Raw genomic sequence first — 25440 nt, 5'->3', positions numbered from 1 at the left:
TCATAATCATAATAATAATACACTTGCTGTACGCTACCAACCACCATCAGCTCTTTAATAATCATAATCATAATAATAATACACTTGCTGTATTACACCAACCACCATCTGCTCTTTAATAATCATAATCATAATAATAATACACTTGCTGTATGCTACCAACCACCATCTGCTCTTTAATAATCATAATCATAATACACTTGCTGTACGCTACCAACCACCATCTGCTCTTTAATAATCATAATCATAATAATAATACACTTGCTGTACGCTACCAACCACCATCTGCTCTTTAATAATCATAATCATAATAATAATACACTTGCTGTATGCTACCAACCACCATCTGCTCTTTAATAATCATAATCATAATAATAATACACTTGCTGTACGCTACCAACCACCATCTGCTCTTTAATAATCATAATCATAATAATAATACACTTGCTGTATGCTACCAACCACCATCAGCTCTTTAATAATCATAATCATAATAATAATAAACTTGCTGTATGCTACCAACCACCATCTGCTCTTTAGTAATCATAATCATAATAATAATACACTTGCTGTACGCTACCAACCACCATCTGCTCTTTAATAATCATAATCATAATAATAATACACTTGCTGTATGCTACCAACCACCATCTGCTCTTTAATAATCATAATCATAATAATAATACACTTGCTGTACGCTACCAACCACCATCTGGTCTTTAATAATCATAATCATAATACACTTGCTGTACGCTACCAACCACCATCTGCTCTTTAATAATCATAATCATAATACACTTGCTGTACGCTACCAACCACCATCTGCTCTTTAATAATCATAATCATAATACACTTGCTGTATGCTACCAACCACCATCAGCTCTTTAATAATCATAATCATAATAATAATACACTTGCTGTATGCTACCAACCACCATCAGCTCTTTAATAATCATAATCATAATAATAATACACTTGCTGTACGCTACCAACCACCATCAGCTCTTTAATAATCATAATCATAATAATAATACACTTGCTGTACGCTACCAACCACCATCTGCTCTTTAATAATCATAATCATAATAATAATACACTTGCTGTACGCTACCAACCACCATCTGCTCTTTAATAATCATAATCATAATACACTTGCTGTACGCTACCAACCACCATCTGCTCTTTAATAATCATAATCATAATAATAATACACTTGCTGTACGCTATCAACCACCATCTGCTCTTTAATAATCATAATCATAATACACTTGCTGTACGCTACCAACCACCATCTGCTCTTTAATAATCATAATCATAATAATAATACACTTGCTGTACGCTACCAACCACCATCTGCTCTTTAATAATCATAATCATAATAATAATAATACACTTGCTGTACGCTACCAACCACCATCAGCTCTTTAATAATCATAATCATAATAATACACTTGCTGTACGCTACCAACCACCATCTGCTCTTTAATAATCATAATCATAATAATAATACACTTGCTGTACGCTACCAACCACCATCTGCTCTTTAATAATCATAATCATAATAATAACACACTTGCTGTACGCTACCAACCACCATCAGCTGTTTAATAATCATAATCATAATAATAATACACTTGCTGTACGCTACCAACCACCATCTGCTCTTTAATAATCATAATCATAATAATAATACACTTGCTGTACGCTACCAACCACCATCTGCTCTTTAATAATCATAATCATAATAATAATACACTTGCTGTACGCTACCAACCACCATCTGCTCTTTAATAATCATAATCATAATAATAATACACTTGCTGTACGCTACCAACCACCATCTGCTCTTTAATAATCATAATCATAATAATAATACACTTGCTGTACGCTACCAACCACCATCTGCTCTTTAATAACCATAATCATAATAATAATACACTTGCTGTATGCTACCAACCACCATCTGCTCTTTAATAATCATAATCATAATCATAATAATAATACACTTGCTGTACGCTACCAACCACCATCTGCTCTTTAATAATCATAATCATAATAATAATACACTTGCTGTATGCTACCAACCACCATCTGCTCTTTAATAATCATAATCATAATAATAATACACTTGCTGTACGCTACCAACCACCATCTGCTCTTTAATAATCATAATCATAATACACTTGCTGTATGCTACCAACCACCATCAGCTCTTTAATAATCATAATCATAATAATAATACACTTGCTGTATGCTACCAACCACCATCAGCTCTTTAATAATCATAATCATAATAATAATAAACTTGCTGTATGCTACCAACCACCATCTGCTCTTTAGTAATCATAATCATAATAATAATACACTTGCTGTACGCTACCAACCACCATCTGCTCTTTAATAATCATAATCATAATAATAATACACTTGCTGTACGCTACCAACCACCATCTGCTCTTTAATAATCATAATCATAATAATAATACACTTGCTGTACGCTACCAACCACCATCTGCTCTTTAATAATCATAATCATAATAATAATACACTTGCTGTACGCTACCAACCACCATCTGCTCTTTAATAATCATAATCATAATACACTTGCTGTACGCTACCAACCACCATCTGCTCTTTAATAATCATAATCATAATACACTTGCTGTATGCTACCAACCACCATCAGCTCTTTAATAATCATAATCATAATAATAATACACTTGCTGTATGCTACCAACCACCATCAGCTCTTTAATAATCATAATCATAATAATAATACACTTGCTGTACGCTACCAACCACCATCAGCTCTTTAATAATCATAATCATAATAATAATACACTTGCTGTATTACACCAACCACCATCTGCTCTTTAATAATCATAATCATAATAATAATACACTTGCTGTATGCTACCAACCACCATCTGCTCTTTAATAATCATAATCATAATACACTTGCTGTACGCTACCAACCACCATCTGCTCTTTAATAATCATAATCATAATAATAATACACTTTCTGTACGCTACCAACCACCATCTGCTCTTTAATAATCATAATCATAATAATAATACACTTGCTGTACGCTACCAACCACCATCAGCTCTTTAATAATCATAATCATTGTAATAATAATACACTTGCTGTACGCTATCAACCACCATCTGCTCTTTAATAATCATAATCATAATACACTTGCTGTACGCTACCAACCACCATCTGCTCTTTAATAATCATAATCATAATAATAATACACTTGCTGTACGCTACCAACCACCATCTGCTCTTTAATAATCATAATCATAATAATAATAATACACTTGCTGTACGCTACCAACCACCATCAGCTCTTTAATAATCATAATCATAATAATACACTTGCTGTACGCTACCAACCACCATCTGCTCTTTAATAATCATAATCATAATAATAATACACTTGCTGTACGCTACCAACCACCATCTGCTCTTTAATAATCATAATCATAATAATAACACACTTGCTGTACGCTACCAACCACCATCAGCTGTTTAATAATCATAATCATAATAATAATACACTTGCTGTACGCTACCAACCACCATCTGCTCTTTAATAATCATAATCATAATAATAATACACTTGCTGTATGCTACCAACCACCATCTGCTCTTTAATAATCATAATCATAATAATACACTTGCTGTATGCTAACAACCACCATCTGCTCTTTAATAATCATAATCATAATAATAATACACTTGCTGTACGCTACCAACCACCATCTGCTCTTTAATAATCATAATCATAATAATAATACACTTGCTGTATGCTACCAACCACCATCTGCTCTTTAGTAATCATAATCATAATAATACACTTGCTGTACGCTACCAACCACCATCTGCTCTTTAATAATCATAATCATAATAATAATACACTTGCTGTACGCTACCAACCACCATCTGCTCTTTAATAATCATAATCATAATAATAACACACTTGCTGTACGCTACCAACCACCATCAGCTGTTTAATAATCATAATCATAATAATAATACACTTGCTGTACGCTACCAACCACCATCTGCTCTTTAATAATCATAATCATAATAATAATACACTTGCTGTATGCTACCAACCACCATCTGCTCTTTAATAATCATAATCATAATAATACACTTGCTGTATGCTAACAACCACCATCTGCTCTTTAATAATCATAATCATAATAATAATACACTTGCTGTACGCTACCAACCACCATCTGCTCTTTAATAATCATAATCATAATAATAATACACTTGCTGTATGCTACCAACCACCATCAGCTCTTTAATAATCATAATCATAGTAATAATAATACACTTGCTGTATGCTAACAACCACCATCTGCTCTTTATTAATAATAATAATAATACACTTGATGCATGCTACAAACACCAGCTGCTCTTTAATAATAATAATAATCATCATCCATCCCTTTTCTACCGCTTATTCCCTTCGGGGTGGCGGGGGGTGCTGGAGCCTATCTCAGCTACAATCGGCCACCTCATCGCAGGGCCAACACAGATAGACAGACAACATTCACACATAATAATAATAATACACTTGCTGTATGCTACCAACCACCATCTGCTCTTTAATAATAATAATCATCATCATAATAATAATAACACACTTGCTGTATGCCACCAACTGCTCTTTAATAATCATAATGATAATAATAATCATACACTTGCTGTATGCTACCAACCACCAGCTGCTCTTTAATAATATTAATCATAGTAATAATAATAATAAGAATAATCATAATACCCCGCCTTCCGCCCAAGTGCAGTTGAGATGGGCTCCAGCACCCCCCGCGACCCCCAAAAGGGACAAGCGGTAGAAAATGGATGGATAATAATACACTTGCTGTATGCTACAAACACCAGCTGCTCTTTAATAATAATAATACACTTGCTGTATGCTACAAACACCAGCTGCTCTTTAATAATAATAATACACTTGCTGTATGCTACAAACACCAGCTGCTCTTTAATAATAATAATAATAATAATACACTTGCTGTATACTAACCAAGTTATATGTTCATGTCAACAAGTTATCAATGTAACCAAGTTATATATTGACATAATATTCATGTAACAACACATGTTGTACATTCCTAATGTTGTCCTACACTAATAATAATATTATTCATGTAACAACACAACGGTAAACAGTTCATCTAGTGGAGTTAACAATAGAATAAACAAGCAGACATCTAGTAGAGTAAACACTAGTGGAGTTAACACTAGAATAAACAGGCAGACATCTAGTGGAGTTAACACTAGTGGAGTTAACACTAGCATAAACAGGCAGACAGCTAGTGGAGTTAACACTAGTGGAGTTAACACTAGCATAAACAGGCAGACAGCTAGTGGAGTTAACACTAGTGGAGTTAACACTAGCATAAACAGGCAGACAGCTAGTGGAGTTAACACTAGTGGAGTTAACACTAGAATAAACAGGCAGACAGCTAGTGGAGTTAACACTAGTGGAGTTAACACTATAATAAACAGGCAGACAGTTAGTGGAGATAACACTACAATAAGCAGGCAGACAGTTAGTGGAGATAACACTAGAATAAACAGGCAGACAGTTAGTGGAGATAAGCAGGCAGACATCGCCCTCTAGTGGAGAGCTCAGCAAACAGTCATGATCATACTTGAGAGTATTATTGAGAGGACTTTGAAAGTGAAATACTGCAGTATTTATCCATCCGTCCATTTTCTACTGCTTGTCCCTTTCAGGGTCGCCTATCTCAGCTACAATCAGGTGGAAGGCGGTGTACACCCTGGACAAGTCACCACCTCATCACAGGACCAACACAGATGTACAACATTCACACACTAGGAACCATTTAGTGTTGACATCAACCTATCAGGTGCATGTCTTTGGAGGTGGGCGGGGCCTATCCCCAGGTGCATGTCTTTGGAGGTGGGCGGGGCCTATCCCCAGGTGCATGTCTTTGGAGGTGGGAACCCACACAGTCACGGGGAGAACATGCAAACTCCACACAGAAAGATTGATCAAATTCCAGAGGGCTCGCCTTGGGAAAAGCCTTATCCCTGCAGCTATAGCCGCCCTAAACAGCCTTATCCCTGCAGCTATAGCCGCCCTAAACAGCCTTATCCCTGCAGCTATAGCCGCCCTAAACAGCCTTATCCCTGCAGCTATAGCCGCCCTAAACAGCAGGATACTATGTGCCTTGACACCATGTGTGATGATACCATGTGCCTTGACACCATGTGTGATGATACCATGTACGATGATACCATGTGCATAGACACCATGTGTGATGATACCATGTGCATAGACACCATGTGTGATGATACCATGTACGATGATACCATGTGCATTGACACCATGTGTGATGATACCATGCATGATACCAAGTACAATGATACTATGTATGATGATACCATGTACGATGACAGCATGTATGATGATACTATGTATATCATACTATGTATGATGATGATGTATGATAATGTAATGTAATTATACGTCAAATGTAATCATCATCATCATTAGCTGACAGTAGACATGTTCACCAACCAGATGTGACCCTCACTCAGCAACTAGATGTGTTGACTAACTAGACGTGTTCACCAACCAGATGTGACCCTCACTCAGAAACTAGACGTGTTGACGAACTAGAAGTGTTCACCAACCAGATGTGTTCCTCACTCAGCTACTAGATGTGCTGATTAACTGGACTAGTTGACCAAGAAGTGGTGTCCCTCACTCAGTAACTAGATGTGTTGACTAACTAGACGTGTTGACCAAGTAGACGTGTTCACCAACCAGATGTGTTACTCACTCAGCAACTAGACGTGTTGACTAACTAGACGTGTTCACCAACCAGATGTGTCCCTCACTCAGTAACTAGATGTGTTGACTAACTGGACTAGTTGACCAAGCAGTGATGTCCCTCACTCAGTAACTAGATGTGTTGACTAACTAGACGTGTTGACCAAGTAGACGTGTTCACCAACCAGATGTGTTACTCACTCAGCAACTAGACGTGTTGACGAACTAGACGTGTTCACCAACCAGATGTGTCCCTCACTCAGTAACTACATGTGTTGACTAACTGGACTAGTTGACCAAGCAGTGGTGTCCCTCACTCAGCAACTAGACGTGTTCACCAACCAGATGTGTTCCTCACTCAGCAACTAGACGTGCAGACTAACTGGACTAGTTGACCAAGCAGTGGTGTCCCTCACTCAGTAACTAGATGTGTTGACTAACTACATGTGTTGACCAAGTAGATGTGTTGACCAACCAGATGTGTTGACTAACTGGACTAGTTGACCAAGCAATGGTGTCCCTCAGTCAGTAACTAGATGTGTTGACTAACTAGACGTGTTCCCCAACCAGATGTGTTCCTCACTCAGCAACTAGATGTGCAGACTAACTGGACTAGTTGGCCAAGCAGTGGTGTCCCTCACTCAGTAACTAGATGTGCTGACTAACTACACATGTTGACCAAGTAGATGTGTTGACCAACCAGATGTGTTGACTAACTGGACTAGTTGACCAAGCAATGGTGTCCCTCACTCAGTAACTAGATGTGTTGACTAACTACACGTGTTGACCAAGTAGATGTGTTGACCAACCAGATGTGTTGACTAACTGGACTAGTTGACCAAGCAGTGGTGTCCCTCACTCAGTAACTAGATGTGTTGACTAACTAGACGTGTTGACCAAGCAGATGTGTTGACTAACTGGACTAGTTGACCAAGCAGTGGTGTCCCTCACTCAGTAACTAGATGTGTTGACTAACTAGACGTGTTGACCAAGCAGATGTGTTGACTAACTGGACTAGTGGTGTCCCTCACTCACCAGTCTCTCCATCTCCTGCTCTCGGAGTCGTTCATCCCTCTGATGGCGGTGATAGTCCAGCAGCTGGTCCTGGTTGTCACTGATCTCTGTGATGCTGTTCTTCCTCTCCCTCACCGCTGAGATCTTCCTGGTGCACCTGGGACTGGCCATGGGGGAGGAGCCAGGAAGAGAACCCAGACTGTAGGCAGGTGACAAGGCGTGTCCAGAGGTGGCCTTTGGTGAGCCACCGTCCTTCATGGGAAAGGTGGGGGAGGGACTACGAGCTCGCATCCCTTTACTGCCAGTCAGATCCTCAGGCAAGGTTCCAAACTTGCGATGAAGCCGGAGACTCTCTGGGGTTGGCTTGCGCAGACTTGAGGGGCTGTCCGGGGCCTTCGTGGTGGCCGCTTGGCCGCCTCTTCGAGCGATGGAGGGACTTAGAGGTGGAAGTTCTCTCATGTTCGGTTCTAGGTTCCTCTTGGCCATGCGGGGGCTGGCGGGAGATCCTTGGATGACATGGACAACAGGATCCAGAGGAGGCTGAAAGGCCAGAGGAGGATGGAAAAGTTGCCTGGATGGGCTGGAGCCATCAGTTGAGAGAGTCTGCCTTTTCAAAGGACTAGCAGGCCTTTCCTGAAGCACTATGGTGATCTTGGTCCTAGAACTAGATGGCACGGGAAAAGGAGATGTTTGCAGCTTGGAAGTGAGGCCGCTTGGCACTAGAGTTCTGCTACTGAGACATTCTTGTGAAGACAGGTCTTGGCCTAATCCTCTGCGACTAGGCTTAGGGCTTAGACCGTCTCCTAAAACCCTCCTCTGCAGCCCGGGGCTCCCTTCAACACCGTCCCAGTTGGTGGTCCGTGGCTGCGCTACCGCAGGTGGCTGGCTGGTGAAATGATAGCTGGAGGACCGTGCAGGCACCGGAGGCAGAGAGGACACCTGGTCCTGGGGAGGCAGAGAGGACACCTGGTCCTGGGGAGGCAGAGAGGACACCTGGTCCTGGGGGGCTGCACCAGGAGACGGGCTGCTGGCAGCTGAAGGGGAGGACAGCGGAGAAAAGGCTGGCGATGTATTTTCGTAGCTGGACCCCATGGACATGGCCCCTGGACTGGTGAGGGGGGACAGCAAATACCTGCCCCCCCCATTGACCATGGGTCCCCCGGGGGGCCTTTTGTCCTCCGAGGAGCAGGACTGAGGCTCGTCCATAGCTAAGGAGTCCATGATGTCCTGGAGATCCTTCTCAATAGAGCTGACGATGGCGCTGTGGTCCGACTCGGCTCGCTCGCCAAGGTCTTGGAGGGACTGTGCTGGACTGCTCCGATGATTCCCGTTGAACATGTCTGAACACAAAACAAGAACACAACGTTTCTACATGCACAACAATAACACAATAATAACAATTGTACATGCACAACAATAACACAACAAATGTACAGACATAAGAATAACACAATAAAACATTTGTACATGCACAAGGGTTATATGGCAAGTGCACACAATAATAACAATAACACAACAACTGTACATGTACAAGGGTTATACGGCAAGGCGGAGCAGTGCACACAATAATATCACAACATTAATAACAATTGTACAAGGGTTATATGGCAAGTGCAGACACGAATAACACAACAATAGTACATGCACAAGGGTTATATGGCAAGTGCACACAATAATAACACAACAATAGTACATGCACAAGGGTTATATGGCAAGTGCACACAACAATAACACAACAATAGTACATGCACAAGGGTTATATGGCAAGTGCACACAATAATAACACAACAATAGTACATGCACAAGGGTTATATGGCAAGTGCACACAACAATAACACAACAATTGTACATGCGCAAGAGTTATATGGCAAGGCGGACCACTACACACAATAATAACACAACAATAACAACAATTGCACATGCACAAGGGTTTTATGGCAACACGGAGCAGTCCACACAACAATCACACAACAATAACAACAATTGTACAAAAGTTATATGGCAAGTGCACGCAATAATAACAACAATAACAACAATTGTACAAGGGTTATATGGCAAGTGCACACAACAATAACACAACAATTGTACAAGGGTTATATGGCAAGTGCACACAACAATTGTACATGGGTTATATGGCAAGTGCACACAACTATCACACAACAATTGTACATGGGTTGTATGGCAAGTGCACACAACTATCACACAACAATTGTACATGGGTTATATGGCAAGTGCACACAACAATCACACAACAACTGTGCAAGGGTTATATGGCAAGTGCACACAACAATAACACAACACGTGTACATGGGTTGTATGGCAAGTGCACACAACAATAACACAACACGTGTACATGGATTATATTATCTGGCAAGTGCACACAACAATAACACAACATGTGTACATGGGTTATATGGCAAGTGCACACAACAATAACACAACATGTGTACATGGGTTATATGGCAAGTGCACACAACAATAACACAACACGTGTACAAGGGTTATCTGGCAAGTGCACACAACAATAACACAACATGTGTACATGGGTTATATGGCAAGTGCACACAACAATAACACAACATGTGTACATGGGTTATATGGCAAGTGCACACAACAATAACACAACACGTGTACAAGGGTTATCTGGCAAGTGCACACAACAATAACACAACATGTGTACATGGGTTATATGGCAAGTGCACACAACAATAACACAACACGTGTACATGGGTTATATGGCAAGTGCACACAACAATAACACAACACGTGTACATGGGTTATATGGCAAGTGCACACAAAGATGTGAGACTGAGTGCAGGCGTCTCCTGGTGGCCAATCAGGCAGCAGGTGTGCACGGCATAATTCATCATTTATTACTATTTTCCTTTATTGCCTTTCTCATTATTTATTATTATTTTTCTTGATTGCCTACTTCATTATTTATTTTCTTGATTGCCTATCTGATTATTTATGACTGTTTTTCTTCATACTTGAGTGAAAGGTGCAAATGTTTACAGGTCAGACAGCTCAAGTTACTTGAATTCTTCAGTCTTTGCATGCTTCATCCTAGGAGCCTGTAAGCTCTTTTTAAAAGTGGTTATTATCTTGTATTTACCTCATAATATGTTGCCAGAATCGTTTTAAACAAAGAAATGAGTTGACTCACAAATGTTGCTGATGTGCATTTATTAGGAAAATAGAAAAGTAAATTGTGTTTGATGAATGAAATAATCAATAGCTGCAGCTCTAAAGTCACGAGATAAATGTAAAGAAAGTGAAATAAGTGCTAGCTAAGAAAACAAACTCATCTAATATTTTGCTTCCTGCTATCTTTATATAAGTCTCAGATTGTGTTTATAATGTACATTTTATATTCACATGCTTCTTAGATGAAATATGACATTGTTTTCTTTTATCATGAAGGTAAAAAGAACTCACTTTGGCCGACACACAGAAATGTTTATGAACGTGCATAAACAAACGAATGAAATGTTTATGAACGTGCATAAACAAACGAATGAAATGTTTATGAACGTGCATAAACAAACGAATGAAATGTTTATGAACGTGCATAAACAAACGAATGAAATGTTTATGAACGTGCATAAACAAACGAATGAAATGTTTATGAACGTGCATAAGCAAATGAATGAAATGTTTATGAACGTGCATAAACAAATGAATGAAATGTTTATGAACGTGCATAAACAAACGAATGAAATGTTTATGAACGTGCATAAACAAATGAATGAAATGTTTATGAACGTGCATAAACAAATGAATGAAATGTTTATGAACGTGCATAAACAAAAGAATGAAATGTTTATGAACGTGCATAAACAAACGAATGAAATGTTTATGAACGTGCATAAACAAACCAATGAAATGTTTATGAACGTGCATAAACAAACGAATGAAATGTTTATGAACGTGCATAAACAAACGAATGAAATGTTTATGAACGTGCATAAACAAACGAATGAAATGTTTATGAACGTGCATAAACAAATGAATGAAATGTTTATGAACGTGCATAAACAAACGAATGAAATGTTTATGAACGTGCATAAACAAACGAATGAAATGTTTATGAACGTGCATAAACAAACGAATGAAATGTTTATGGACGTGCATAAACAAACGAATGAAATGTTTAAGAACGTGCATAAACAAATGAATGAAATGTTTATGAACGTGCATAAACAAATGAATGAAATGTTTATGAACGTGCATAAACAAATGAATGAAATGTTTATGAACGTGCATAAACAAACGAATGAAATGTTTATGAACGTGCATAAACAAATGAATGAAATGTTTATGAACGTGCATAAACAAATGAAATGTTTATGAACGTGCATAAACAAATGAATGAAATGTTTATGAACGTGCATAAACAAATGAATGAATACATAAATAAGAAATGTCGTAAAGTAAGGGTGTGTGTCAAATAAATAAAGACATAAATAATGGTTTCTCTGTAATGAAATGAAAGAATTAATTGATAAATAAGAAATGTCGTTAAGTAAGGAGGTGTATCAAATAAATAAATAAGTAATGTAACATAAAAAAGAATGTTCTAGCATGCCAGACTTCATTGGGAAATCAGACAATTCCACTCATTGTCTAACTTAACGACATATTTGAAGTGTCTTTATATCAGATAAATATGAGGATTGCTCCAAGTCGGCATAAAGTGCAGCACATGTAATAAAGTGTCTGATGGAATCAAATCATGTTTGTAGTCAGAAAGTCCGATACTCACGTCAGACACGGTTAGCTTTAGCATTAGCATCCTTCATCTCGTCTCTTTCAGACAAGACGAGCCTGCTTGGGACTCACGGAGTCCGTTAATGTTTGTCACGGAGTCCGTTAATGTTTGTCTCGGTGTCTCCACACACGTGCTTGGTCGGTACCGACATTTAAACACGTGATCCGCGGTACCGGCGGCGCTAGTGTTAGCACTGTTAGCTCTTCCGGTTCACCTTTTCATACTAAACTTCTGCTGTGGTCACACGTGGCAAATACGTAGAAGGTTTGAAATAGCTAACATTACATTCAAATATATTAGATATTATTTTCTTACCATTCACTGTGTTGCTACAGAATTGCAAAATCAATGCACTTGTTTGCTTTTATTTTGAAGGTATAACCACCTAATTCCTGGACATTAGGACAGCGCGCTTCCTGTTTCGCTGTGTTGTTGATGGTCATCTTCGCATGCTTGACTAACTCATTAAATGTTACTACATGACATATATACTTAGTGTGTATATAAAATATGTAAATATTACATGTTATTATGAATGTTACTACATGATATATATACTTACAGTGTGTATATAAAATATGTAAATATTACATGTTATTATGAATGTTACTACATGACATATATACTTACAGTGTGTATATAAAATATGTAAATATTACATGTTATTAAAATTGTTACTACATGACATATATACTTACAGTGTGTATATACATTATGTAAATATTACATGTTATTATGAATGTTATTACATGACATATATATTTACAGTGTGTATATAAAATATGCAAATATTACATGTTATTATGAATGTTACTGCATGATATATATACTTACAGTGTGTATATAAAATATGTAAATATTACATGTTATTAAAATTGTTACTACATGACATATATACTTACAGTGTGTATATACATTATGTAAATATTACATGTTATTATGAAGTTAACTACATGACATATATGCTTACAGTGTGTATATAAAATATGTAAATATTACATGTTATTATGAATTTAACTACATTACATTTACACTTACAGTGTGTATATACATGATGTAAATATGACATGTTATTATGAATGTTACGAGATAGATACTCCATATATACTTACAGTGTGTATATAAAACCCTGATGGGGGTTTTGTATGTTTTTAGAGCACTTTGTAGGCGGAATAGAGGAACTCCCATGACCTCCATTGTTAGCTGACATTTGCTAGCCATTATTTAGGATTTAGAATGCATAAAAAAGGAAGCGGCATGTCTTCTTGTCTTCCATAAGGGTTGTGAATGATAGATACAATTCCAAAGAAAGTGCAGTTCCCATGAAAGTCCTGATGATGGCATTAGTTGCAGTTGACTGACTGAAGATGAAGTAGTCATACTAGTATTTATGTGCAGATATGGTGAAGATGAAGTAGTCATGATAGTGTTTATGTGCAGATAAGGTGTCCTTGTACACAGATGACAGATATTGTGGGAGTGCTCCACCCAATGTGTCATTAAGGAGTCATTATGCAGCTCTCCAAACAACGGAAGGCTGTCATTATGGAGCAGGAAGTGTTTAGTGAGCAGACTATACTTAAGGACTTAAGTTCAAAGGACACACTAAGAGAAAAGTCACCTTCTTGCAGTCTTCCTGGAGACACAGAGGAATGAGACGTACATAAAAAGTCTTTGGCTGCCCTCCAAGCATTGAGCAGACATTTTCACAAGTCCACTCCAGTCTCTCCCTTAGAAATACCTTCACTCCTACAACATCTCCATAGAAATACCTTCACTCCTACAACATCTCCATAGAAATACCTTCACTCCTACAACATCTGCATAGAAATACCTTCACTCCTACAACATCTCCATAGAATTACCTTCACTCCTACAACATCTCCATAGAAATACCTTCACTCCTACAACATCTGCATAGAAATACCTTCACTCCTACAACATCTGCATAGAAATACCTTCACTCCTACAACATCTCCATAGAAATACCTTCACTCCTACAACATCTGCATAGAAATACCTTCACTCCTACAACATCTCCATAGAAATACCTTCACTCCTACAACATCTGCATAGAAATACCTTCACTCCTACATCTCCATAGAAATACCTTCACTCCTACAACATCTGCATAGAAATACCTTCACTCATACAACATCTGCATAGAAATACCTTCACTCCTACAACATCGCCATAGAAATACCTTCACTCCTACAACATCTGCATAGAAATACCTTCACTCATACAACATCTGCATAGAAATACCTTCACTCCTACAACATCTGCATAGAAATACCTTCACTCCTACAACATTTCCATAGAAATACCTTCACCCCTACAACATCTGCATAGAAATACCTTCACTCCTACAACATCTCCATAGAAATACCTTCACTCCTACAACATCTGCATAGAAATACCTTCACTCCTACAACATCTCCATAGAAATACCTTCACTCCTACAACATCTCCATAGAAATACCTTCACTCCTACAACATCTGCATAGAAATACCTTCACTCCTACAACATCTGCATAGAAATACCTTCACTCCTACAACATCTCCATAGAAATACCTTCACTCCTACAACATCTGCATAGAAATACCTTCACTCCTACAACATCTCCATAGAAATACCTTCACTCCTACAACATCTCCATAGAAATACCTTCACTCCTACAACATCTCCATAGAAATACCTTCACTCCTACAACATCTGCATAGAAATACCTTCACTCCTACAACATCTCCATAGAAATACCTTCACTCCTACAACATTTCCATAGAAATACCTTCACTCCTACAACATCTGCATATAAATACCTTCACTCCTACAACATCTCCATAGAAATACCTTCACTCCTACAACATCTCCATAGAAATACCTTCACTCCTACAACATTTCCATAGAAATACCTTCACTCCTACAACATCTGCATAGAAATACCTTCACTCCTACAACATCTCCATAGAAATACCTTCCCTCCTACAACATTTCCATAGAAATACCTTCACTCCTACATCTCCATAGAAATACCTTCACTCCTACAACATCTGCTTAGAAATACCTTCACTCCTACAACATCTGCATAGAAATACCTTCACTCCTACAGCATCTCCATAGAAATACCTTCACTCCTACAACATCTGCATAGAAATACCTTCACTCCTACAACATCTCCATAGAAATACCTTCACTCCTACAACATCTCCATAGAAATACCTTCACTCCTACAACATCTCCATAGAAATACCTTCACTCCTACAACATCTGCATATAAATACCTTCACTCCTACAACATCTCCATAGAAATACCTTCACTCCTACAACATTTCCATAGAAATACCTTCACTCCTACAACATCTGCATAGAAATACCTTCACTCCTACAACATCTCCATAGAAATACCTTCACTCCTACAACATCTCCATAGAAATACCTTCACTCCTACAACATTTCCATAGAAATACCTTCACTCCTACAACATCTGCATAGAAATACCTTCACTCCTACAACATCTCCATAGAAATACCTTCCCTCCTACAACATTTCCATAGAAATACCTTCACTCCTACATCTCCATAGAAATACCTTCACTCCTACAACATCTGCTTAGAAATACCTTCACTCCTACAACATCTCCATAGAAATACCTTCACTCCTACAACATCTCCATAGAAATACCTTCACTCCTACAACATCTCCATAGAAATACCTTCACTCCTACAACATCGCCATAGAAATACCTACACTCGACATGTGCACCTGTCACACCTGCACCAGTCCATGGTCCCCTGCAGAGACCTGGCCACCAGGGGGTGTCATGCTCTTCATCTTTACTTCTTCAGGGTGGTTGAAGCTGAAGAACGCTGACTCAGCATGCAGCCTGCACAGGAGAACATCATGAAGATCAAAGTACAGACTGAGGTACTTGCACAGTACTCGTAGTACTCCTAAAATGTCAATACTTCAAGGAGAAGCACTTCATATGAAGGACCGGGATAAAGGTGGATTGCAGACTTTGAGTTGAGGGTTCAAGTGAGTGATGGAAGTCTGGATTGTGAGACCCACAGGTGGATCTGTAGGTATCAATCGTTCTACCGTATCGGCGTGGTCAGGACAGAACCGAGCCAGGAGGCAAACAATGGTAGCGGAGAACCAATGGAAGCTAAACCAACAAAGTCTGAAAAGGAAGTGGTGCTAGAAGGAGTTCACACAAGAGGAATCTACACCAGTGACTTCAACACCACTCTTCTTCTCTACCAGGTGAAGACGCCACACGAAGAACTGACTTCAGACTTCTAATGTCACCAAATACTAACCTTTGTACCACATGAAGAACTGAATGTTCTCCACACAAATCACTTTACAGTCCACTTGCCAAGTCTGGGAAGTAATCATCATCCTGGTCTGAGCAGAACTCACCAAAAGTGATTCCCGGGCGCGGCCACCGCTGCTGCTCACTGCTCCCCTCACCTCCCAGGGGGTGATCAAGGGTGATGGGTCAAATGGAGGGAATCATTTCACCACGCCTAGTGTGTGTGTGTGTGTGTGTGTGTGTGTGTGTGTGTGTGTGTGTGTGTGTGTGTGACTATCATTGGCACTTTAACTTTAACTAGAAGTCATTCCTAACTTTTCTTCTCTTTTCTCAGCATCTTCATCACTTCAAGCTCACACTTCCTGCTGGCAGACCAGAGCTGTCCTATCTAAGACCAGAGCTGTCCTATCTAAGACCAGAGCTGTCCTATTCAAGACCAGAGCTGTCCTATCTAAGACCAGAGCTGTCCTATCCAAGACCAGAGCTGTCCTATCCAAGACCAGTGCTGTCCTATCTAAGACCAGAGCTGTCCTATCTAAGACCAGAGCTGTCCTATCTAAGACCAGAGCTGTCCTATCTAAGACCAGAGCTGTCCTATCTAAGACCAGGGCTGTCCTATCTAAGACCAGAGCTGTCCTATCTAATGGCTACAAATGGGTATTTATTGATAAATGAACAAAGTAATGAGAAGTGCTCTGCCCAGACAGACGATGAAGAAAGAAAAGAAAACAAAACTGCAGAAACCCAGCAAAGCACTCACGGGAAATGTTGAGCAGATGGCGTCCACAAAGTAGTGCGTATTAGGTTTAGCATCAAAAAGCTCCAGCAAGCAAGGTAGGAAGTGAAACAGTCTTGATTTTAAACAGAACACAGCTGAGGGGAAATGCTCCGGGACAGAAGTGAAGTAGCCAGCACAAAACACCAACACAACTGGAAGAGGCGCCAAAATAAAAGCACAGGACAGGAAGTAGCACAAAACACTAAGAAAAAGCAACATAAAGCACAATATATTGATGAAGTGTTACACTTGACATAATCAAGTGTGATCAGATAACATTGAATGACCTTGACATTCACACAATGACATCAGTGCTGATCAATCACATTCTGACAAACCTTGCAGACGGACGTACAAGCAAATGTAATATCACCATGACACCAACTCATTATACTTACCGGTATGTTGTTTCCATGACAACGTGTCACCGACTGACTGCTGTGAATCCAAACGTGTCAGTCCTAGTCACTTCTCATGTTGTTTCCATGACAACATGTCAGTCCTAGTCACTTCTCATGTTGTTTCCATGACAACGTGTCAGTCCTAGTCACTTCTCATGTTGTTTCCATGACAACGTGTCAGTCCTAGTCACTTCTCATGTTGTTTCCATGACAACGTGTCAGTCCTAGTCACTTCTCATGTTGTTTCCATGACAACGTGTCAGTCCTAGTCACTTCTCATGTTGTTTCCATGACAATGTGTCAGTCCTAGTCACTTGTCACGTTGTTACCATGACAACATGTCAGTCCTAGTCACTTCTCATGTTGTTTCCATGACAACGTGTCAGTCCTAGTCACTTGTCATGTTGTTTCCATGACAACGTGTCAGTCCTAGTCACTTGTCATGTTGTTTCCATGACAACGTGTCAGTCCTAGTCCCTGGTGTCCTGAGGAGCCACGTGGCTGAAAGTTTCCACAAAGACATTTGTGTTCCAACCACTGGAACAATCTCTGCGCTGCCTCAGCATATTTTCTTCCAGATTGCAGAGATGGAAAAGTTGAGGTTGTAGTCCAGTGACATCAGACTTGCTCAGCACACAAACATGTCAGTAAAAGTCTTCTGCTGCCTCCTCAACATTTTCATTGCTGCTGAAAGCAATGCAGCATTTTCACACATAAAGTATGTCCAACTTACTAAACCTTCTTTCCATGGCCAAATCAAACAAAGTATCATCATCACTGGAGGACAAAGAACACTGAGCAAGAGACAGCAGGAGACTAGAAGCCATGCTAACCGCTAGGCTAGCTTGAATGTTCAACTATTCATCCATTTTCTACCGCTTGTCCTTGTTTAATGAGCAAAAATGTCCTTTATTCATCTTAGCATTTAAGCTAGCTAGCGCTAACATGCGTCTCCAGTAAATGAGCAGAGTCAACAGTCTGTGATCAAAGTGTAGTTAGCAACCACCATCTTTCTCATTCCAAACTAAATACCAACCGACGATCGCGGTTTATGGTTACTCTTCATCGCTACCAGACAGTACAACAACAACTTTGGTTTATAGTTACTGTTCATCGCTACCAGACAGTACAACAACAACTTTGGTTTATAGTTACTCTTCATCGCTACCAGACAGTACAACAACAACTTTGGTTTATAGTTACTGTTCATCGCTACCAGACAGTACAACAACAACTTTGGTTTATAGTTACTGTTCATCGCTGACAGACAGTACAACAACAACTTTGGTTTATAGTTACTCTTCATCGCTACCAGACAGTACAACAACAACTTTGGTTTATAGTTACTGTTCATCGCTGACAGACAGTACAACAACAACAACTTCACCACACACAGCCGGAAATATTTCACCGTGTGGGTAATAACTGCTGATTGATAAGAATGTACATGCATCATTTTGTTAATACCTTTGGAAACACTTCCAAGTGTTCTAGTTTACTTCCTTGCATTTGAGGACTAGCGTTGGATGTTTGATCCAGTTGGGGTCTCCGCCCAGAAGTACTACTTTTTAGTATTTTTCAGTACTTGACTCCAGTGATGTGGAGTACAAGTAGTAGAAGTACAACAGTCCATGGTCACCTCCCCTATGGTACAAAAGACTAAAAGCCCTCATGAGAGTTGGCTTCACACTCCTCACACAATTAATTCCTCAGGTTTCAGGGGCTGTTCCTGGTCTGACTCACTCCTTCCCTCTGAGCCCAAGTCCACCCCCGTTGGCAAACACCCCCAGGAAGCAGGAGCCAGGATTTATAGCAAGTCTGACAACAAAGACGCTATTTTAGTCCACCTGGTCAGCAGGATCAACTCTGCAATACTTGCCCAGTTCTCTCCATGGTGTCACAGTCCCTGGTCGCAGTTCTCTCCTTAGTGTCACAGTACCTGGTCCCAGTTTTCTCCATGGTATCACAGTCCCTGGTCGCAGTTCTCTCCTTAGTGTCACAGTACCTGGTCCCAGTTCTCTCCATGGTGTCACAGTACCTGGTTCCAGTTCTCTCCATTGTGTCACAGTCCCTGGTCGCAGTTCTCTCCTTAGTGTCACAGTACCTGGTCCCAGTTCTCTCCATGGTGTCACAGTGCCTGGTCGCAGTTCTCTCCCTAGTGTCACAGTACCTGGTCCCAGTTCTCTCCATAGTGTCAAAGTACCTGGCCCCAGTTCTCTCCATAGTGTCAAAGTACCTGGTCCCAGTTATCTCCATAGTGTCAAAGTACCTGGTCCCAGTTCTCTCCCTAGTGCCACAGTCCCTGGTCCCAGTTCTCTCCCTAGTGTCACAATACCTGGTCACAGTTCTCTCCATTGTGTCACAGTCCCTGGTCCCAGTTCTCTGCCTAGTGTCACAGTACCTGGTCCCAGTTCTCTCCATGGTGTCACAGTACCTGGTCCCAGTTCTCTCCATGGTGTCACAGTCCCTGGTCTCTGCCTAAAGTCTGCCACACAACCAGTCAGCCAGCCTTGAAGTCCTTCAAACAGAAATTTCCTCCAGAAGGTCTTATCTTTGTCCATGTGATGTCAGATGAAACAAAAATGGATCTGTTTGGCCACAATAGCCAGCAATATGTTTGGAGGAGAAAAGGTGAGGCCTTTAATCCCAGGAACACCAAGCCTACCATCAAGCATGGTGGTGGTAGTATTATGCTCTGGGCCTGTTTTGCTGCCAATGGAACTGCTGCTTTAAATGGGACAATGAAAAAGGAGGATTAGCTCCAAATTGTTCAGGACAAGCTAAAATCATCAGCCCGGAGGTTGGGTCTTGGGCGCAGTTGGCTGTTCCAACAGAACAAAAAAGAGTGATAAAGTTGAGGAATGCTCATCAAAGACTTATTTGGAACATCCCACAGGTGTGCAGGCTAATTGGGAACAGGTGGGTGCAATGATTGGGTATAAAAGCAGCTTCCATGAAATGCTCAGTCATTCACAAACAAGGACGGGGGCGAGGGTCACCACTTTGTCAACAAATGCCTGAGCAAATTGTTTAAGAACAACATTTCTCAACAAGGAATTTAGGGATTTCACCATCTACGCGCCGTAATATCATCAAAAGGTTGAGAGAATGTGGAGAAATCACTGCACGTAAGCCATGATATTACACACCTTGGATCCCTCAGGCGTCAACAAGCCACATCAGTGTGTAAAGGATATCAACACATGGGCTCAGGAACACTTCAGAAAACCACTGTCAGTAGCTACAGTTGGTCGCTACATCTGTAAGTGCAAGTTAAAACTCTCCTATGCAAAGCCAAAGCCATTTATCAACAACACCCAGAAGCACTTGGCTGGGCCCGAGCTCATCTAAGATGGACTGATGCAAAGTGGAAAAGTCTTCTGTGGTCTGACGAGTCCACATTCCAAATTGTTTCTGGAAACTGTGGACGTGGTGTCCTCCGGACCAAAGAGGAAAAGTTTGAGATGAACACATGATTGGTAGAGATGAACACATGAACATTAGACATGAACATGAATGGTAGAGATGAACACATGAACATTAGACATGAACATGAATGGTAGAGATGAACACATGAACATTAGACATGAACATGAATGGTAGAGATGAACACATGCATGTTTGAGATGAACACATGCATGTTTGAGATGAACACATGAACACATGAATGGTAGAGATGAACACATGAACATTAGACATGAACATGAATGGTAGAGATGAACACATGCATGTTTGAGATGAACACATGATTATTAGAGATGAACACATGAATGGTAGAGATGAACACGTGAATGTTATTTCTTGAGTTGTGTGTTGGATCTTCTGTCCACTCACTCACTCACTCACTCACTCACTCACTCACTCACTCACTCACTCACTCACTCACTCACTCACTCACTCCCTCACTCACTCACACAGTGTGATCACATGACCTGAGCTCAGACTAAAACATCAAGTTGAGTGAAAGAGTGGTTTGTTAGTGCTGGGTCACATGACTACCAGGAATAGAAGTGTAACAGTAGACACTTGTGTCACCACTTGAGTCAGGACCTGTATCAGGACCTGTGTCACCACTTGTGTCAGGACCTGTATCAGGACCTGTGTCACCACTTGTATCAGGACCCGTATCAGGACCTGTGTCACCACTTGTGTCAGGACCTGTATCACAACCTGTGACACCACTTGTGTCAGGACCTGTATCAGGACCTGTGTCACCACTTGTGTCACTAATTGTATCACCACTTGTGTCACCACTTGTGTCAGGACCTGTGTCACCACTTGTGTCAGGACCTGTATCAGGACCTGCGTCACCACTTGTGTCAGGACCTGTGTCACCACTTGTGTCACCACTTGTGTCAGGACCTGTATCAGGACCTGCGTCACCACTTGTGTCAGGACCTGTGTCAGGACCTGTGTCAGGACCTGTGTCGATACGTGTGTGTCGATACGTGTGTGTCGAGACGTGTGGGTCAGGACCTGTGTTGATACGTGTGTGTCGGGACCTGTGTCGGGACGAGTGTGTCGGGACGTGTGTGTCGGGACGAGTGTGTCGATACGTGTGTGTCGATACGTGTGTGTCGAGAGTGTGGGTCAGGACCTGTGTCGATACGTGTGTGTCGAGAGTGTGGGTCAGGACCTGTGTCGATACGTGTGTGTCGGGACGTGTGTGTCGGGACCTGTGTCAGGACGAGTGTGTCGGGACGTGTGTGTCGGAACGTGTGTGTCGGGACGAATGTGTCGAGACGTGTGTGTCGAGACGTGTGTGTCGGGACGTGTGTGTCGGGACGAGTGTGTCGATACGTGTGTGTCGATACGTGTGTGTCGAGAGGTGTGTGTCAGGACCTGTGTCGATACGTGTGTGTCGGGACGTGTGTGTCGGGACGAGTGTGTCGGGACGAGTGTGTCGGGACGAGTGTGTCGATACGTGTGTGTCGATACGTGTGTGTCGAGAGTGTGGGTCAGGACCTGTGTCGATACGTGTGTGTCGAGAGTGTGGGTCAGGACCTGTGTCGATACGTGTGTGTCGAGAGTGTGGGTCAGGACCTGTGTCGATACGTGTGTGTCGAGAGTGTGGGTCAGGACCTGTGTCGATACGTGTGTGTCGAGAGTGTGGGTCAGGACCTGTGTCGATACGTGTGTGTCGGGACGTGTGTGTCGGGACCTGTGTCAGGACGAGTGTGTCGGGACGTGTGTGTCGGAACGTGTGTGTCGGGACGAATGTGTCGAGACGTGTGTGTCGAGACGTGTGTGTCGGGACGTGTGTGTCGGGACGAGTGTGTCGATACGTGTGTGTCGATACGTGTGTGTCGATACGTGTGTGTCGAGAGGTGTGTGTCAGGATCTGTGTCGATACGTGTGTGTCGGGACGTGTGTGTCGGGACGAGTGTGTCGATACGTGTGTGTCGATACGTGTGTGTCGAGAGGTGTGTGTCAGGACCTGTGTCGATACGTGTGTGTCGGGACGTGTGTGTCGGGACGAGTGTGTCGGGACGAGTGTGTCGGGACGAGTGTGTCGATACGTGTGTGTCGATACGTGTGTGTCGAGAGTGTGGGTCAGGACCTGTGTCGATACGTGTGTGTCGAGAGTGTGGGTCAGGACCTGTGTCGATACGTGTGTGTCGAGAGTGTGGGTCAGGACCTGTGTCGATACGTGTGTGTCGAGAGTGTGGGTCAGGACCTGTGTCGATACGTGTGTGTCGAGAGTGTGGGTCAGGACCTGTGTCGATACGTGTGTGTCGGGACGTGTGTGTCGGGACCTGTGTCAGGACGAGTGTGTCGGGACGTGTGTGTCGGAACGTGTGTGTCGGAACGAATGTGTCGAGACGTGTGTGTCGAGACGTGTGTGTCGGGACGTGTGTGTCGGGACGAGTGTGTCGATACGTGTGTGTCGATACGTGTGTGTCGATACGTGTGTGTCGAGAGGTGTGTGTCAGGATCTGTGTCGATACGTGTGTGTCGGGACGTGTGTGTCGGGACGAGTGTGTCGGGACGAGTGTGTCGGGACGAGTGTGTCGGGACGAGTGTGTCGATACGTGTGTGTCGATACGTGTGTGTCGAGAGTGTGGGTCAGGACCTGTGTCGATACGTGTGTGTCGAGAGTGTGGGTCAGGACCTGTGTCGATACGTGTGTGTCGAGAGTGTGGGTCAGGACCTGTGTCGATACGTGTGTGTCGAGAGTGTGGGTCAGGACCTGTGTCGATACGTGTGTGTCGGGACGTGTGTGTCGGGACCTGTGTCAGGACGAGTGTGTCGGGACGTGTGTGTCGGAACGTGTGTGTCGGGACGAATGTGTCGAGACGTGTGTGTCGAGACGTGTGTGTCGGGACGTGTGTGTCGGGACGAGTGTGTCGATACGTGTGTGTCGATACGTGTGTGTCGATACGTGTGTGTCGAGAGGTGTGTGTCAGGATCTGTGTCGATACGTGTGTGTCGGGACGTGTGTGTCGGGACGAGTGTGTCGGGACGTGTGTGTCGGGACGTGTGTGTCGGGACGAGTGTGTCGGGACGAGTGTGTCGGGACGAGTGTGTCGGGACGTGTGTGTGTCGGGATGTGTCAGAAGTGGACATCTCCAAAGACACATTCAGGTCACAGCAGTTGTGAATTATAATCGTAACAATTGTTAAAAGAAGAGTTTAAAGTGGCAACAATTGTTAAAAGAAGAGTTTAAAGGTGTAAGAATGGCAGAAAGATGACATGTAGTCGTGCTGTAGAGAAGATAATAAACTTACTTTAAGCGGGATCAACAAGATGGACGTTTAAAGGCAGCATGGGATGGAAAAGTCCACATTCAACTATAAAATGTGTCCAAAAGTCAAAATGTGGCTCCAACGTTCACTTTGTCGTCCTTTTCTTCTTTCCTTCGCTCCAAAATAAAAGAATGTTTCCCACACAAAGTTTAAAGTGTTCCAGTGCTGATGAGGAGGACAAAAAACAAGTTAGATGACGTTTAGAAAGCAAGAAAGATGAAGTTTAAAAAGCAAGAAAGATGAAGTTTAAAAAGCAAGAAAGATGAAGTTTAAAAAGCAAGAAAGATGAAGTTTAAAAAGCAAGATGAAGTTTCGGCCAACCAAGCTTGAAAAAGGGGGCGGAGTCTAAGCAGGACCGGAAGCGAGTTTGGAAACCCGAGCGCAGATCAGGGATGACCACGCCCCCCCGCTCCCCAGACCTCATTTGATTGGTCGCTGCAAAGTCCTTTCTTCTTCTGCTGCTAGTCTCGCTTTCTCATGCAGTGTTAGTGCGCCACTTTTGCCCCCAGCGGTCACTGTAGAACATGAGTGGCTGTCTTGTTGATGACGTCACCTGCTGAAGGAA

General features: G+C 41.7%; 1 protein-coding gene across 5 annotated transcripts in view; it reads right to left on the bottom strand.

Annotated features, from left to right (window-relative positions):
• The window catches only part of phldb1b (pleckstrin homology-like domain, family B, member 1b), a 72779-nt gene extending 47573 nt beyond the window's left edge, over nt 1–25206 (bottom strand). For 4 of the 5 annotated variants that reach the window (XR_009812007.2, XM_061934095.2, XM_061934094.2 and 1 more), the window contains exons 1-2: nt 24858–25206; nt 7881–9199 (exon numbers count right to left, since the gene is read on the bottom strand). Coding sequence is in view for 4 of the 5 variants with exons in the window: in XM_061934095.2 (XP_061790079.1) it covers nt 7881–9197 (1317 nt within the window). In the remaining variant the exon portion in view is untranslated. Of the gene's footprint in view, nt 1–7880; nt 9200–12624; nt 12794–24857 lie in introns of those variants that run through there. The other variant, XM_061934092.2, reaches the window with a different exon arrangement.
• Nucleotides 25207–25440: the final 234 nt, after the last annotated feature.

Source organism: Nerophis lumbriciformis, linkage group LG30, assembly GCF_033978685.3.
Source record: "Nerophis lumbriciformis linkage group LG30, RoL_Nlum_v2.1, whole genome shotgun sequence".
Taxonomy (NCBI): Eukaryota; Metazoa; Chordata; class Actinopteri; order Syngnathiformes; family Syngnathidae; genus Nerophis; species Nerophis lumbriciformis.
This window is presented reverse-complemented; position numbering and strand designations above follow the sequence as displayed.